This window comes from Echiichthys vipera, assembly GCF_963691815.1.
Source record: "Echiichthys vipera genome assembly, chromosome: X".
Lineage (NCBI taxonomy): Eukaryota > Metazoa > Chordata > Actinopteri > Perciformes > Trachinidae > Echiichthys > Echiichthys vipera.
The window spans coordinates 27,811,339-27,830,332 of record NC_139825.1 but is presented as its reverse complement, the minus strand read 5'-3'; the positions used below and the strand labels follow the sequence as shown (position 1 = coordinate 27,830,332).

The following is an 18,994-nucleotide window of genomic DNA, read 5'->3' as shown; positions in this document are numbered from 1 at the left end:
GCAGCTTGTTCCTTGTGTGTAAATAGAGATCAAACATAACAGTTCAGTCACACTCTGATTTCAGAATATTGCTGATTCTGCTCACTGCGCTCCCTCCAGCTGTGAGGCAAATATTGTCTTTTTAATTGAAATCTGTAAAATGTTCCAGGATACTTACAGCTCTCTGTGGGCCATTGCAGCAGAGGGGGAAGGTGTAACTCAAATAAACAAATTCTCTCTGTCCAGCAGAACTCGTCATACATAGCCGTTTGCCTTGGCATAGCCAATCCTGACACACATACTAGGTACTCTTTCCACATAAAAACAATGTTTATCCAACTCCTCTGGAATAAAGAGCACCAGGGAGAGGGACATTTGGAGAGAACGAAAACATCAATGATGTACAGTAACTACAAAGAAAGGATTATTAGGGTTACAAAAATATCTGAAATGTCTGTATTGCGGAAAGCATATTTTAGTTAATGCTACCAAGCATTATCATTTTGTCCACAACACATGCTACACTGCTGCTTTATTAGTTATTCCAATATAGCAAAGTTAAAAAGGGAAGGTCAGATTTTCCTATAGCAAAAACAACATACAGTAAGAGCTAAAATAATAATTTATTAATTTAAACACAATCTTTTCAAGTTTACTTTGCTGTAGCAGTTGACAGTCATCGCCTATAGCTAAATATACATTATTAGGAATTATCTTTCAAATGATCTGTGACAATAGAATAAATTAATCACATTCATGAGATGATGGGTCCGTAGAAAAAAGGGAATTTAATTTTCTCCTCTCATGAGTAATGCCTGAATTCTATTTCTGTCATGTTATCTCCCTGGGTGGAAATGATTTTCGTTTTCTTTAACCACGCACACACACACACACGCACACGCAGAAGCGCACGCACAAGCACAAGCACAAGCACACACGCGCACACACACAAGGAATCTATCTTAAGCATCTGCTACCCGGAGTTGATTTCCAAGTAGAGATTGTCACACTGCACTTGACAGAATTTCTTGAGCTGCATAATTTCTGTCCCAAATCCTCAAGGCAAGATATGGGTGCCCAGGATGAGGGCCGAGTGGAGGCTTTGGTGGCGATTAGTGGAGATGATTTCACTGAACTGAGTGCAGCTACATTACACTATACTTTAACAGGTTCCCAGGAGGTTTTTGTTACTACCTTGAACATGGGAACAATATGGCACGTGAGGCTACTGTGTGTCTTTTTTTTTTTAAATGCATCTGTAATACTTACTTTATTAGGCTAAAATACTTTTAATGAATCGAAATAAGAGGCACATTAGTTAGAGATGCTCTATAACTGGCATGTCTTTTGAGTTTCACAATCGCTAATGCTATCAGCCGTACAATCTTCTTTTTACAACACTGCTATCTTTGCTGTATTTCAATCATCATGTCACTTCTGTTTTGCTGCTGCAGAGGGTGATCGACGTGTAGATAGTTACAAACTCCAGTGTCAACTTCAGTGTCAGATACCTACCGCTCTAGTAGGTTCCTCATAGTCGATCTTAAGGTTGGCCATGGCTTTGATGATGGCCATTATGGACTGAATTGTGTTGCTGTAGACAACAGCTCGGTACTGCTTACACTCGTCTTCTGAGTATCCATCCTCGTGGATAATCCTGAAAACAGAGACCACAGGGAGGGAGGCGAAGAAGAAAAAAAGATTCCCATGTAATTAAAGCTGTAACTGCAATGTGACAATAAAACACAACATTATTTTTTATGATTACACATTACATACAATGGTGTAAAACCTTTTTGCCCCGGCTTTTGCCGCAGATCTTGCTAAATATTTCCTCTCACTGTCAAAATGTTGTAATTTGTAACAGTAAATGATTACACATTTAATTGATATTTCATTAGATGCTCTGGTCCTGCAAAATCACAATACTGCTGGGTGCTACTGCTACATTTGTAACCCTGTTTTACTTAGCTCCTTATCACTTATTTAGTTTATTTAGTTTGTACTTATTTTTATTTCAATATGCTGCTAAACTGCACAGTGCGTATTGTTGTATATTGTATATAACTACGCTTAACCACAATGTCTGTTGCACTCTGTCACACTTAGTTATTGTTTGATTTATTGTATTTGAGCTGTATTTGATTTGATTATGTTAGCTTATTGTCACTCTGATCCTTTCCCACCTTTGTATTGAAACTGTTGCACAATAATTTCCCTCGGGATAAAAAAAAGGTTCTTGAATCTTGAAGCTAAACCACGGTACTGGGAAAATTCAGCTGTTTTTGTATCTCTCAATAAGAAGGCACCAGAACAAATATTTACTTTCTTTTGGATCTGTTGAAAGAGACAGAGAGAGAAAGAGGCATGTGGTTGAAAAGCATGGGGCTGGAAACCAAACAGAACCATCTCCCCTGGCCTGTCACGGCCCAGAGACAAGAGTCACACAACCAGGATGCTCATTGGTTGTGTGATGTAGTGAATGGGACCTCATTAAAATGCAAGTGAGCCAACAGTGAAACACTGAGAGGCACAGCCAAGAGGACTGAAAGCCCACAGTGTTTTCCTCTCATTCAAACAATACTTCTAATCATTTCATACAATCAATCATTCTTGATTGACCTGATTGTGAAGCGCTTTGCACTTTGTTTAAGAAAGCACCATTCAAATAAGTATTTTATTGTAATTATCTAATATCAAGTTTCATGCTTGTGTGCTAGATTGCTTGTAATTTATACAATGCTTATTGTGATTGTGATTGCAAGTAGCGGGTATGTTGGAAATGTTTGGATATGTGCGGCTTTCTTTTTAACATTGGCAGAGTATGCCAGGCACCCATAGTAAATAAGAATTTGTTATTAATGACTAGACCCATTACATAAAAGGTTAAATAAATAAAATAAAGTTGGCACGTGCGTAGGGTATAGCTGGACACAATGTGTGATGCTTTCTACACTTGAACACCTTGCTTAAACAGCATTTAACCTATCTGAATGTATGCAGAGTCTCTTTCAACATGTAAATGTGAGATCAATTCATAACACCTCCATAACTACAATAGAAAGCCCTTAAAGAGCGCATACCTCCCAACAGATAACAAAGCTTATTTTAATAATATAAGAGAGAGAGTTATTAATCTGGACCTGATCCCAGTTCTGCATTAAAATAAAGTGACACACAAATCATGCTGAGAATTTGACAATACCTAAATACTGGGAATTTTTAAAACTGTGTTAAATGATAAATTGTACAACACTACAATACTCATTAGGCAGCCAATTACACGAAAGCAGTATGACTTGTAGTTCATGTTCATGGCTACAAGCTGGACATGCTGGACCAAAGAACCAATAATAGAAGAATTTTGTCTCTACACCTTATAGATAATGAATTATGATAAAATGCACTATCCACACCAGCAATAGACAACTTTACATCAGATTTAACTGAAATGTGTACATTACAAGAATTCACAGGCTTGTGTACTTTAAAGATATCCTTGGGAATAAATGAGATAAGTGAAAGTGAAAACTTGGCCAACTGTAATCATATTGTATGGACGGTGAGCTGCTTCCTTCTCATAAATATTTAATTACTGCTGTTTTAAAAATAACTTGCATGTCGAATGTCACCCGGGGGGACATTTTCAGTACAATACCATAAAACCGGATTAAATTGAGATCCCATCATTAATGCTGTCATATCCTATGACTGTCACATTTTGGTAAGAATAATTATCCTTTTTTGTCACAAGACGCAAGTCTAGTGTCAGCCGCAGGGACCTTTTTTCAGAATTGTTCTTAAGAACTTCAAAACTAGATTAGAAGAAACACTATCATTAGAACTGAAGTTTCCTGTGAATCTCACAGAAGCATAATTTATCATTTTGTCAGAATTATGAATAGAAAAATCCCACACATAGTATCTCTGAAAGCTGTTATTTGCCCATTACAAAAAGGACAACCAGAGTCTAGTGTGGGAATGAGGGGTTTGTTCTCTATTTTTAGGCAGACGAAAGATTTCGCTGCTACTTGTTTATGAGCAAAGTGGTATTGTGCTCTATTCAGTTCAGTGTCAATGAAAAGGTTTGATAGACCTTTTTTTCACAACAGACATTTCCACGTCAAATCTGCATAGCAACTTTGGGGCCCTGCTGCTATGAACCGTATGAATCATTAGTATTACTAAAGAGAATTTTCTTGCTATAGGTCAAAATGTAATATTGGATTAAAAACAGGTTAAAATGCCCGAAATCTATGACGAGAAATAATTTGACAATCACAACTGTTTTTCTGTTTTGTATGCGTGTATGCCTTATGACAGTGGTGGGAATCTCTACGCACCTCGCGATTCAATTCGATTATAATTCGAGCGCTGCGATGCGATTATAAAATGATTATCGGTGCATCTTGATGCATCTTCTTTTTCTATACAGAATTTCTTTTTTTCTCACTGTGACTACTTTTACTAACTTTTTTTTAGCAAAGTATTAATAATGATCCACAATTAATTTACTTTTAAATATATTTTATTAATAAAAACAAATAGAAGTGATGTGACAATTCAACTGGAAGGTTACATTTGCCAGCATATATCCCTGCATCGCAAAGAACTTACAGAAAAAGAAAAGTCTGCCTGTAGCAGCGTATTTGTAGTAAATCATAAAAAGCTGCCCTTGACAAATAAATAATAGAGAATCCAATACAGTTGCAACTGTTTGGGTCTCAGGTCACACTCACACTGTCCACCCGTGCCCAAGCACGTTTCACGGCTAAAGTCTAGTTTGTTTGACCAGTGTGAGTCCAACCGTACCGTGCCTAGGTGCGGTACGGTTGGACTGCCGGCCAGGGACAGTTTGGGAGACGTGGGCTTTTGTAAAGCACGTTTGCACATGTACTAGCAAGAGCGTGCGCACGTGTACAAGCACGAGGCCTACAGCCGTTCTGACGTAATTTTATGTGCGCCAGTTCGGATCTGAAAAAAAGAAGGACGGACCATGCGCGGACATTTAAAACAATGGCGGCGAAAGGTTCACGTTGGTGTGATGCGGAGGTGGAGTGTTTACTGCAGATTTGGTCGGATGAAAATATTCAAAAACAGTCGACAAGACGCACAAAAACTCTGAAGTCTATGGAAAGATTTGTAAACAAAGCGACGCATCGCGATGACGTCAATCAATGTGTGTGACGTGACGTGTTACGCGCAATGACGCATAGGCAGGCAAGAAGCATTTGTGCGAAGCCAAGGTAGTGTGAATACAAACGGGCCTGGGCCGCGGGGGGAGAGGGAGGGGTGGACACGTGCCCTAAAGCACGGGGCACAGTACAGGTGGACAGTGTGAGTGCGTCCTCATTCACTGCTCTCATTAGGAGCACATGAGACGCAACATCACACAAATCTACACAACTTAATCACCGGGCGACTATAGTCTAATAGAAGTGGGTCCGATAATCCATGTCGAACCACAAGACAACGTGCGCTGCTAGCCTTGTGACATTAGTAAACACTCAATAAACCCATTAAAAAACCTGAATGCATGAACATCTGTCTCACCGTCACCAGTTAATAAAAAAAAAACAGTTAATCCGACACATATTGACTTTTGTGAATCGATCAGAATCTTCCACGTCCGCATCGTGATGCATCTGAGAACCCCACCCCCACCCCCACCCCTAACATAACTGTACATGTATGTGGGGGAGCAGATGTGTGCTTCTGTTAATGATGTTTCAAAAGCATCAAGCATGTAGGGTCACTGATGTGCACATGTGAGAGGATTTTATTTTTTAACTGTGAATCTGAGAGATTTGTCAAATTGCTTCAGTCATTGCAGCTACACTAATAATTCACTCATACGTAGCAGTTGTGGAAATGCACATTTAGCACCATCTTTCAGCCCTAGTTAAATGGACACGTAAGGGGGGTTTCAGAGACTGATGGGAGAACTTTTCCAGACAGGAAACCAGCCTTTTCATTTATGCTTCACTACACAGTGGTCAGACCGTAGGCTATACAGAAGACAATAAAAACTAGTGCTTGTACTCCTCCTTACTCACATCTTTTGAGACTGAACTTGTTACTTTGCCAGTTATCGCTGCTGGTCATGTCTGCTTGTACGTATTAAACCTCTTCTTCGGTTGAGAAATTGGAAACTTTTAGAATGAGTTATTTAATAACATCCCACAGTAAGTTTTAAGTGGCTCACTATATCTTTATGTTGCAAGACTTTTCCTACAAGATTTTTGTTTAAAAAACACCATTTGAGAATCACTTAAACTCTGGAAGCAGGAACAATCAGCAAACTAAAAATACGCTGGTTAATGGTGACAAAATATCTATAAACAGATTCTGCATTTGAATGCAGATCTGTAGGCATCGTGACAAGATTTGAGTAGTGGAAGCAGTCTGTTTTGTTTTTTTGCAGCAACATATTTAAACAGTAACGTTTGAGCATGCTTTGGTTGCATGCAAGGAAACGGTCCCTGTGAAGAGCAAAAGAGGCGAAACACATTGACCAAAGTGGAATTTCGGAACTCATCCTCTATCATCTGATGACGATTTAGCTTTTCATTTGCTTTTTGTTATTATTTATCTGCATTCATATGCAGTATTTTATGTATTATGTGACTGACTGGATTCCCCAATAGATTTGATCAATATATTAAAGTATGTACTGTAAAATACTCTATTATGATTTATATTTTGTTTTAAAAAAACTGGAAGTACATCTATTCTTTCTCCCTCAGTGAGAAGTTCTGGATCTGGTCTCTCCCCACCCACCACTGTGGCTCGCGCTAGGTTGAGACTTACTTGATGACTACGTTCTAGCATTGACCCGAGGTTGACTGGAAAAAGAACAGCGAGCATCAAGATGGCTAGAAACAGTGGAGATATTCAGCCATAGACCTACATGTTTGAGCCTCAAGCCAGGGTTGAACAGGAGGCAGCAGGACAGTCGTGTCACAGAGCTAGCAGACATATCAGAATCAACCTGTAGTTAGCATCTTTTATTCTTTTATGTTTTAGTTGTTGGTTAGCTTGTTAGTTTGTAAATTTTAGTGGCTGACGCAGCTACAATGACACTGTGTTTTTGCTCTCCGTATAGTCTGCACTGGAGGTGTGGTTTATGTATTAGTGAGTACCTAATCAAACTTGCCTGCGATACGTTTAAAGTGCACAGACACTGTAGAGACTGTAGTGACAAACTTTGCACAGATACGAGACAGTATAGTCAAGGTCAGACATTTTAAGGGGACGTAAACATAAGAAAAACATTTTTGAGTGGAAGGGCACTGTTTCTCACCTACATAAGGCTGGTGATAAATTGTGCAATGTCTGTCAATGGTCATTTTCCTGTTGGCTCTGGGCCAAGCTAACTGGGCCATACTCTATGAATTACTCACCATATCAGCTAGCTAGAAAATTGCATTTATCAGAGTGGAGACATCTATACAATAGCAATTGCAGTGCTGAGGAATATACAGCTGGTCTGTGGTTGTGTGTGTGTGTGTGTGTGTGTGTGTGTGTGTGTGTGTGTGTGTGTGTGTGTGTGTGTGTGTGTGTGTGTGTGTGTGAGTGAGTGAGTGAGTGAGTGAGTAAATGAGTGACAGGGCATAGAGGGATGTCCTAATAGAAACTACACTGGAAGAGTTTGTTTGAATAAAAAAAAAATCCTATTTTGAATATTGAATTAAATGCATCTTTTATAGGTGAAGTGTGGAAAGTGACCATTTTCAGAGCTTCAGGCTAATCGTACTGATGTTGACCACTGAGATGAATCTCCCACTTATGGATTGAAGCATTGTGTATCCTCCAGATTTCCCCCTGGATTTTCAGTGAAACAACAACAAACATGCGAATAATTAAAAGCTTGCTTTGCCTGGTTATAACAACCCAAACAAAGTAGTATCGGTGCTATCAGAGCAAAACATGTGTCTCCTTATGTAGGCTGTATGTTGAGCCACTCACTGGTTTTATTTTTGCGCAAACTGAAAACATTATGATTAATGGGAACATGAGAGCCAACAAGAACATGATATCATGTTGAGCACACACTACACAGAAAGAACAAGGGATATTTTGTTGTGAGGTGACATGTGTGCTGCACGCTTGCTTCAATATCTACAAATGAATATGCTACTACAATTCTTTAATTTGTTTATGTAGTACATACTGATCCTAAAATAAATGTTGAAAAACTATGTATGTGTGAATATTCCGAATGCATGTACTTGTGCTGTTAAACCCTATACTAATTTGTCAGAGATGACGGGAGGAAAAGCAAAAACAATGAGCAGTCACTCACTTCATCTGCTTCACAATGGTGCTCTTCCCAGACTCTCCAGCACCTGCAGAGAGAACAAAAACACACAGAGGTTAAAAATATGCTCCCATTAGTTGAGAAATGTAAACAGGACACTTGTCTTTCTCCCCTCCCTATATCTCCCAGTCTTGCCTTCAGCTCTGCAACAGATCTCAGTTCTACTGTATAGGTATACAGTAGAACTGCAGGGACGCTTCCCCTTTAGTTATACCTCAGTCTGTTCTATCTGTCTCAAATGGTAATACAGAGGGGTCTTGATTTCACAGATGAAACATCCCAACCTCTAAAGGAACAAAAAACACCTGCCATCATAGTCTCCTCTTTTTATTTTAAGACAAGTAACTATTTCATAGTTAACATTTTAATGGAAACGTCTCTTGTTCTGACAGGATATAGGCTTTTCTCATCTACTGCTATGTTTATTGTAATAGCCTGATGCGACCAGAAAGAGCTCATCTGCCACAAGGACACACACACACACACACACACGCACGCACGCACACACACACACACGCACGCACGCACGCACACACACACACACCTGCCTGCCAGTGCACTCTCTATTCGTACTTGCCCGGGGGGGGAGTCTTTCTGGGATGACCCTCAAAATACACTACTTTGCAGCACGCACAGCAAAGCCTCTGGGTAGGAATGGGCCAATATAGTATCCACACCTCCATGGCATATGACTTCAAACTGGCTAGGAACGATAAAGCAGCAAATAGCCTTGTAACAAAACCAAAAAAGGTATGTGAGCCTGGCATCTGGGCTATTTTCTGTTGAAACATCCAAAGACCATTTTACATGCAACTCATCGTTCTGAAGTCCCCACTCTCGAGCCATTTAAAAACCACACTGCGATGAAGCGCTTGTCCATCTGCTGTACAGTCTGTGGGCCATATTGATAAGCAGAAGAAAAATCAAAGGAAGAAATGCTCTCTGGCTCACCACATACCTGGAATTAAAAAACTGTGAACAGATTTCCTGCTGAAGAAAATCGGAAACAGCTAATCGGCAGACTGATGGAAATGTGCAGTGTGCATTCCATAAAATAAATTCAGTCATTTTGCGAGAATTCAGATGGAACATTTAGCCATAATATTGTTTAAAGCAAAAATGTCCTGAAAAAAGTCTTCTCTTGAGCCACACACACACACACACACACACACACACGCGCACACGCACACGCACACGCACACGCACACGCACACGCACACGCACACGAAAGTAGTAAATATGCCCTTTGGAGTTTGTCCTGTCAAACTGAAGCTGTTTACACTTATGCTGTGTTAACAGTACCGCAGACAGGGCAACAGGCTACAACCCATTTTCAATGGAAACCGGTGTCATGAAGGCGTAGTGAAGCTATACACTGCACACTTGACGCTGCATGATGCGCTACAAATCAGAGTTGAGCTGTCTTCAACTTTCAACTGCAAATCAATGACAATGTAGTCGGCCACGCTTTTGTTTCTCGTAGTGTAAACACAGAATTAGAATTAAATGAGTGAGGAAGTTTGGCACATACCTTGGTGCCAATGCTGCTTTGGTTCATAAATAGTTAGCATGCAAAAGAGAAAAAACTTAAAAGGTAACCAGGGGACACTAAGCACTGGCACTTAAAGGAGACACTAATTGAAGGCAAGTGAAAAAAGATGGGTCTTTAAAAGGGACTTAAAAATATCAAGAGACTGGACTGCACAGAAGTGGGTGGGAAGGCTGTTCCAAAGATACATAACATCCGTTCTTGCAGATGTTCTATATTGTCAGTTTTCAGGCCTGTGCAAATGGAATCTGTGTACAGTCAGTTTCTCATTACACATGACAGTAACTTTAATGTGAGAAGATCACACTAAACAAAACAGAAAGAACAATGGATTGGAGCATGAAGTGGGGCTTTATGTACACCCCAAAATAGATGAACAATGCACTGCTGTTGCAGTTATCTGTATTACGTGTAATTCAGTGACCACAATGTATGCATAGGCCAGTGGCGTCCTGCACTGTTTCACTTTAATATGGCATACTTCCCAGTTTACGGTAAAAGGCTGCCAACAACTTGTATTTTAATTTTTTATTTAAGACTGTTTGCAGAATTCTTATAGACACACATTGTTCCTACGAATAAACAAAAACGAAATTAAACAAACACATTAAGTAGGACAGCTGAGGGATCATAATGAATGTCATTGATGTAAAAAGGACTGGCAATCAATCAAGATTGGGGCAATAAGTGTACGTTATTCGTGGTTCTGTGTGGGGGAAAAAACCCAGGGCCTGATGACGAACTGATAGCACTGATCCTGTTGCTGGTACAAAGCACACTTTGCCTGGTCTGTGGCTAATGCTGCATTATAGCTTGCTTTGGACCATGGAGAATGCAGCCGCATAAACACACACACACACACACACACACACACACACACCACACCATTTCCACATGCCCTATAGATACGAGTACTTTCCAAAGATTCTTTGGAAAAAAAACGTATGAGTCAGTGTTAAACAGACTGAGGTTCTCTATATAAGCTACTGTATATTTGGTGGCCTAGGTGACAGAGTAGACCATAGATTGACCAAGAAACAGAGGAATAGGGATGAAGAAAAGTTGAGTTTGCAGGAAAATAAATACTGTCCACTGCCTAGCAACTGGGCAACATGGTACAACAGCTGTGGTTCTTTGACGCATTGGTAGAAAATGAAAAGAAATAAGGCAGAGGAGGAAAAATGGACTGCCAGTTCAGTGTCTAATTTCATTTGAATTAGATCAGTTAGCTTCTGTTTGTCTGTCATAATCCCTTCACCCTCAATTCAAAATAAATGAATAAATGGAGGACAAATGTGTGTGCATGCAGGGCTGCAGGCTTGCATATCATCTATCTGCATGTGTTGGGGAAGAAGGAGATATTACCGTGAAAAATGCAGTACTAGGAGAGAGCAGCAGGGAATTTGTAAATCTCCCAGCAGGACTCAGGAAATTGCCTGATTACAGATGCGTTACAACGTGACTGGCAGACAGACAGAACCAACATGGAGATGAGTGCCAAAGGAACCTGTGCCAGGGAGCCCACAGGATTAACAGAGATTCAGCTGCCGCAGGACAGAACCTGGGCCTGACCTAGGATGGATGGACTGTATTCACAGCTGGGGGTGTCCTTTACAGAGACACAATTAGGTCAGAGGAGTCACAGTTAGGAAGTATAGTCCTTTTTGGATGCATTCCCTTTGCACATTGCATCGGCATATACAAACAGAAATCTGTTTTAATCAAGTGACTGACTGAAACTAATCTCCCCTAATTGCAAGAAAAGGGAGGAGAAATTCCTTTGGATATAAAAAAAAAAGGTGTGTTGTCCCCGGGGATACCTGGTGATTTCACTCATTTAGGGCTGATAACTCCTGTTTCTAATTATAGACACAGAAACCATCATTATCATAGAAGGGAAACTCTGCCTGCTTCCACTGTGCTGATGTGGTTTGGGGGCTTTATTATCGAGCTTACCCGAAGGCGATGAGTTACAAGTTGAGAAATTTCAAAGTCCAGCAGTAGACCAAATGTGTATTAACATTATAGCCATGGGCAGCACAGTGTTTCAACACCACATTGCTTCATTTCACTAAAGCCCCTTTCACACATGAAATGCAAACCTGAAATTATCTAGACATTCCCCAGAGGAGCTGTATGTGAGAACGCAAATGCTGCAATCAGTTGGATCAGACATCAAACAGACTCTACCCTGCCTGCTCAATAGGTCAAAGTTTGTGTAATGTCAAATTGAGCCCACGTGCAAGAATTCATTGGAGCATATGGGAGTGTCGATGAGGTTTGTATCATGCAGCCTGTGTGGAACCGGTAGAAAACAACCATCCAAGGGTGAAGAAGAAGGGTGAGTTAGGTCGCACTCACACTGTCCATCCGTACCGTTCCCAAACAGGTTTTACAGGTAAAGCCTAGTTCGTTTGACCAGTGTGAGTGCAACTGTACCGCGCCTAGCTGCAGCCCGCTTGCCGGCCATGGACCGTTTGGGAGAGGTGGGCTTTTGTAAAGCATGTTTACTAATGTACAATAATGTGCGCCTGTTCGGAAATATAAAAATAAAAAAAAAGACAGACCATGCACGGACATTTAAAACAATGGCGGCGAAAGGTTCATGTTGGTGTGATGCGGAGATGGAGTGTTTACTGCAGATTCGGTCGAATGAAAATATTCAAAAACAGTCGGACAAGACGCACAAAAACTCTGAGGTCTATGGAAAGATTTGTAAACAAAGCGACACATCGCGATGACGTCAATCAATGCGTGTGACGTGTTACGGCGTGATGACGTATAGACAGGCAAGAAGCATTCACGCGAGGCCCAGGTAGTGTGAGTACAAACGGGCCTGGCCCGTGGGGGTAGAGGGAGGGGGGGACAAGTATCCTAAAGCACGGGGCACGGTACGGACGGACAGTGTGAGTGCGACCTTACACAAATACCCTGACCGAAATGTCTAACTGGAGAGACAATGAGATTAGGGAACTGTCAGTAAGGGCTAACATTAATGAAATCATCAGACAAATTCAAGGAACGTGACCATGTGACCACAGTACAATCCGAGTCATCTGCTGCCTCCTGCACGTTCTACCCAGGCGGCACACAAAACAGAATATTTATAGTGAGTGAGACTCACTGTATGCTACATGTGTGAATGGGCAATGGTCCAGACTTGATACGTTGGACATTGTTCAGAGTTCATATGAGAAAACGGCTAAAACAGACAAATGACATGCTTGAGTTATATAAACTGTATCACCAGCCTGTGAGTTCATTAAAGATGTTTTCTTTTTGGTGGGGGATAATGAAAAATGGCATACAGCACTCCCACCTGTCATCACCCACAGCTTAGAACTTTTTTGAGGTGGTCCAGTTTTCAACTTGTGCTTTGTTAGACAGAAACTCCTGGTGATTGATTGGCAAAAACAATCTGAACATCTGCTGAAAGGTTGGGGTTATAGGGCTATCTTTTCGGATTTACACAATTTTCTGTTTAACAGTGAAAGGTACATCCTAATTAGGAATTTCAGTTTTCTTTTTTTGCAGAAATAGGATCTGAGAGAAAAACAGACAAAGCCTTTATCGACTCCCACATTTGACCAGGGATGAAACTCGAGGAGAGGAAGAAGTGTGCCAGCCAGCTCTTCTGTGAGAAATCGTAGCATGTTCACACTGTCTCTTGAGTTTCATTATTCAGTGAGGCATGATGAATCTGACAAGTCAGGACATACAAGAAAGAGGGAATGAAGGGTACTTCCCACTGTTCGTGTAAAGACTGAGGATCAACAGCTTAAAATATTTCAATTATTTCTTCATCTTCCTGCAGTGCGTATGTGTTGCATCAGCATAGCCTTATCATGTTTAAAATGTTAACCGTTTCAAAGGTTTGCCTCCCATGGTATTAAGGCCTTTACTCTGTGTGAATCAATGTGCATGTGTTTGAAGCAAGTGTGACCCATCCTGGTGGGATTGGGAGCAGGACACAAAGGCAGCAGTGTGAACCCCTGCTAGCTGAGAACACAGTCTCGCTGTTGATGTTTAGGCCTGGACCATTCCAATCAGCGCTATAGCTCACACAAGTTACCCCCATAACTCCGCCTCCTTTCACTCAGCATGACAACTGCCTTTCGCTGGCCACATCAAATCGTTTCATGGCAGCGAGCAATAGAAAAGGCTTGAGTGGACGTGACTGAAGATGATAAATCTGACTGCTGATGAGAGGAACACATGTTTAACTGTGAAATTAGTTCAGACGCTCTGCAATTAAGAATGAACACAAAGCTCAGTCTTAGAGCATTGACTTGAAAACGGGGAATGTAACTTAAAGCCCCATTCATGATTGGGGTTTTCATTAATGTGGATAAAAGTGAGAAATGACAATTGGTGTTTTGAAAAGGACAGAGAAATATAATTCTAATGTACGTAATTACAAAAGACACATTTTAATGTTACATGTAAATTAAATCCAGCAACAGAATATGTAGGCGCAGTATAAAAGGTAAAAAGATGCTTTTTTTTTATTTAGACTTTTTTTAACTCTTCCTAGCTGATAGTAAGTGCTCAGCACTAGTTTGGCCTAAGTAGAGTTACAATGGCCTTGAACAGAGTTTGGGAACAATACCTCAATGGGTGGTACAATGGACGTTTAAAAAATACAGTTTTCCTTGAAGGGCAACAATCCTGCATTGCAATAAACTTTACACTGTATTCATGGTACCGTGTCCCCATTCTATATGAGTGGGTTGTTTTAATACTTCTCTCCCAGTATATTCACATAGTCATGTTACAGACATGCTTTTCAGTTTTACAGAGAGCCTCTGTGTAATAACTGTAGTGATTGTAGTAGCCATTTGTATTGAACTTTCATGCATGCAGACAATTTACTGAAAAATGAATGAAGCCTCGGCTCCGGTGTGTGAAAAATGAATGGCACACATTTTAATGAGATAATTACTTGACTAATTCTTATGCTGCCACTGTGAATGTAGAGAAAGTTAAGTAACAAACATAGGGATAGTTTCATTAAACATCTAAACAAGCACAAAACTATTTTCTTTTGAGTCATATTAGTACGTCCACTACATCTTTAATGGTCCTTCTGGTCCCCACTTCAGATCTGCTTTATGAATCAATACCTGACCCCTTGGTGACAGGCTGACCCATGAATACCAGATATGCACTGGCTTTAAAGCTCAATTCTGAAGATATTGGAGGCAAATATTGGACTTCAACTCAATATCCACTCTGAAACTAAGACTCAAAGCTCACAATAATGGGATTTTTCCTGCTTCTTTAGTGTGCTGATAAATATTGGTCTTCAGTGCATGTAAGGCTCATCTCACTGTTAGACATGGCTCGTCACAGACTTGAGACTTCTCACAGTCTCTTTTATCGCTCTCAGCACCCTGAGACATACTGAGACTCAAACAAACAACACAATGAGACACTTGAATATATCCCCATTAATAGGAAGTAGGAAGGTATACTTTACTAACCACAAACACACACTCGCACGCACGCACGCACGCACGCACGCACGCACGCACGCACGATTCGGACCTATGAAATGCTTATTAAATGGAATTATTTGCATGATTTAATTGAAACTTAACTCGCTAGTTTTTTTTTGTTTTGTTTTTTTAATATTCTTTATTTGCAATTTGAACAAATATAATACAAACAGAACAGTATGGAATCCAACTTGACAAAGAAATATATGAGTGTAAAGACAATCAGTTCTCCTTTCAGAAAACAATACACATTAAATCATAATGATATTACATAAGAATACTTAATAAGATACAAAGGCATAGAGAGAAAAAAGACAATAAATAAAGTTAAAATAAATACATGTAAAGAACTTAAATTAAGGCTATACTGTTATAAATCTTTAAAAAAAGTAATGTAACTTATCAGTGGTATAATTACATTTCTTATTATTGACATCTGGACAGACTCAAAATAGTTACAAAATTCAATTTTGAAGGTATTAAAGTGTTTTGCAGAGATTTGGAGAATTTAGATTTATGGATATGAAACTTCCCCTGAAGAACTAGTAAACTGACATTAATCCGCTGTATTGTTTTGGTTGGTTTCCATAACAGGTAATGAAGTCTTTTGCTTCTAATTTAATTAAGTGTTTGTACTGAAAACTAAAAAAGCTTTCAACTTTTTTTCCAGAGCCCCAAAGTTTACTGACACTCCCAAAATAAATACACAATAGTTTCATCTTCAATCTTACAAAATGCACATTTGTTGTCCACATCTGAAAACCTTAAAATAAATGTTGAGCAAGATTTTATAATGTAATTCTTTCAATTTATTGGGGATAACACATGTTCACCGTAGAGGCCATGTTTTTCCCACTGAATAGTAGAAGAAACAAATTTTCCCCTGGGAGTGATTTTCCTTTTGCTGTAGAAGTAATTCCTTATATGTTTATTAGAACATTTATGACTTTTAATATTTATTCCATTAAAAAAAGGGACGGGTCTAAATCCTGCAGTTCTTGTCTCTCAGAGTGACACTTCAGTAGTTGAAGGATACCACCCGGTAAAGCATTTATTACTAATTGATATTATTTACGAGTGACAGTAAAGGTTTATATCTGAGAATAATTTTGCTGCTGTAAGCGCCTGCTGATGAAATTTAGACAACTTTTGAGATGATTTAGTTTCATTAAGTCTACATTGCAGTATAAATTGGAGGCTTTTCCCGGATATATTCTGAGGGATGAAATACAAAAGGGATTCTGAAGCTTTCAAATGTTCTTTAATCCATTTAAGTTTAAAGGTATTGCTCACATCCACAAAGTCTAACATTTCCATGCCACCTTCAGCTCTCGAGGATGCTAAAATCTCTTTTTTAAAACAGTGGCATTTATTTTTCCAAATAAAATAAATTAAAGTTTTATTTCTTTCTTTACAGATAGCAGGCTGGATAAACAGAGATTGGGTGGGGTAAATAAATCTAGAGATACCTTCTGCTTTATTTAAAAGGACTCTACCTACCATGGACAGATCTCTCTGAAGCCACATATTGAATATACTTTTTGTTGTTTGTGTTTTGGCTTTGAATTTTTTCCTGTCAATCCTTGAGATTTTTAGAAATATGAATGAAAGGTATTTAATACTATTTTTAACTGGTATGTTACATACCAGACAACTTATCATCCGTCTACAGACATAGGATTTCACACTTTAAAACATTAAGTCTTAAGCCTGATGCCAGAGAGAAGGAGTGTATTTCTTTGATAGAGTTTTCAATTTGTTGTTTATTCTTTAAAAAGAGAACTGTGTCATCCGCTAGCTGCGAAATCTTAATTTCTCTCTCAAAGATCCTTAAACCTTGTATATTATTACAGTGTAAAATATGAATTGAGAGCATTTCAACAACAATAAGAAATAAAAACGGAGAACTGGGGCGAACTTGGCAGACTGATCTGTAAACTGAAAAACTTTTAGTGGTATTTGGATATAAAAGCCAGTCTGAGTTTCATTTATGATTTTATTTAAGTTTTTTTTCAATCGTCTGGCAAAAAATGAGTGAAATTATTCTATAATCTACATTTAGCAAAGGCATGGGTCTCCAGTTTTCTAGCAAAAGATGATCTTTGTCTGGTTTGAGAAGCAGCGTTATTACACCTTGCTTCATAGTGGTGGTCATTTCCGCATTATCAAAACATGCGTTTAACATGTTAAAAAAGGGTTTCAATTATGTTCCAAAAACACTTGTAAAATTCAATGGGGAGACCATCCATTCCTGGAGATTTCCCTTTTTGCATTTTGTTAACAGCTTCAGTGATTTCAGGTTTTGAAATTGTTTTATCACAATCTAGTTTAAACTCGTCTGATATTTGGGGAGTAAATTCTCTTAAAGCGTTGATGAATGTATCTCTCTGTTTGGTTGTAGTTGGAGCGATATAGATCAGAGTAGAATTGATAGGTGTGATAAGCTATATCAGAAGGATTGGAGTTTATAATGTTATTTATTTTTAAAGATGCAATATTCTTCTTCTTATAATTTCTCTTTTCTAGAGCAAAAAAGTAGCTTGTATTCTTTTCACCTTCTCTAGCCACTTTGCTCTTGATCGGATAAAGGCTCCTTTGGTCATATTAATATACATTTGATCTATTTCGTTCTTCAGACTTGTCAGTTGTGATTCTTCCTCTTCAGTGAGGGATCCTTTATTTAGTAAAGAATTTAGATCTTTAATAGTTTCAAGTTCTTTAATACTTTTACGTTTTTTTATTTCCTTACTGTATTTAATGGCCAATTCTCTGTTTTTAAATTTTAAAAATTCACATTTTTGGATATAACAACTTAAATCGCTGCAGTTGAAAATTTCCCCCGCAGTGTTTTCCACTAATTTACAGAAGGCTTCATCATTCAATAAATTATAGTTAAGTTTCCAGTAACCACAAGCTTTTCTTGCTTGTCCTAGTGGATTAGCGCAAGTGACTGCTATCAATTTGTGATCTGAGAAAAGGGCATAGCTGTGTAGTGTTTCAGAAACAAATTGCACTGTAGCGAAAGATAGTAACCATAGATCAATTTGGGATTGTAGAGAACCACTAACATTACTCCATGTATATTCTTTCTGATACGGATGCAGATAACAGATTATGTCCATATATATTATTTACCACCAGAATCACATTATTTAGTTTAAGAACTAGAATAATCCATCTACCCTCTTTAGATAGGTTGGATAATATCACATCTCCTTTAAACTTATTGAGCAAAATAGCTACTCCTGCAGAGTGATTAGAAGCATGGCTTGAGTAAATTTGATCCTCCCATTGACTTCTCCAGAATATCCCATCATCATCACGAGTGAGTCTCTTGTAGAAAAATTAAATCTGCATTTGAGCGCGTACAGAAAAGAAAAATAACCTTTCTTTTAGAGATATTACGTAAGCCTTTGACATTAAGAGAAACCGCTTTGAGGTTAATAAAAGAAGTGCTTGCCATTACAACGGTACAAAGAATATATAAATAAATAAAATAGAGAGGAAAACACAAGTTTGATGCCTACAAACAGGAACAAAGAAACAGAAGATAAGAGCTAACAATAACTCTTAACCTTTTGGTATTGATTAGCAATACCCTGAACACTGCGAGTACCTATTAACAACATGTAGAAATGTTTTAAGGCC

General features: G+C 38.9%; 1 protein-coding gene across 1 annotated transcript in view; it reads right to left on the bottom strand.

Moving 5' to 3' along the window:
- The window catches only part of LOC310965640 (guanine nucleotide-binding protein G(i) subunit alpha-2), a 64,856-nt gene that overhangs the window by 8,639 nt on the left and 37,223 nt on the right, over window positions 1-18,994 (bottom strand). The window contains exons 2-3 of the mRNA XM_083939350.1: window positions 8,285-8,327; window positions 1,495-1,636 (exon numbers count right to left, since the gene is read on the bottom strand). Of these exons, the coding sequence (XP_083795476.1) occupies window positions 1,495-1,636; window positions 8,285-8,327 (185 nt within the window). The remainder of the gene's footprint in view (window positions 1-1,494; window positions 1,637-8,284; window positions 8,328-18,994) is intronic.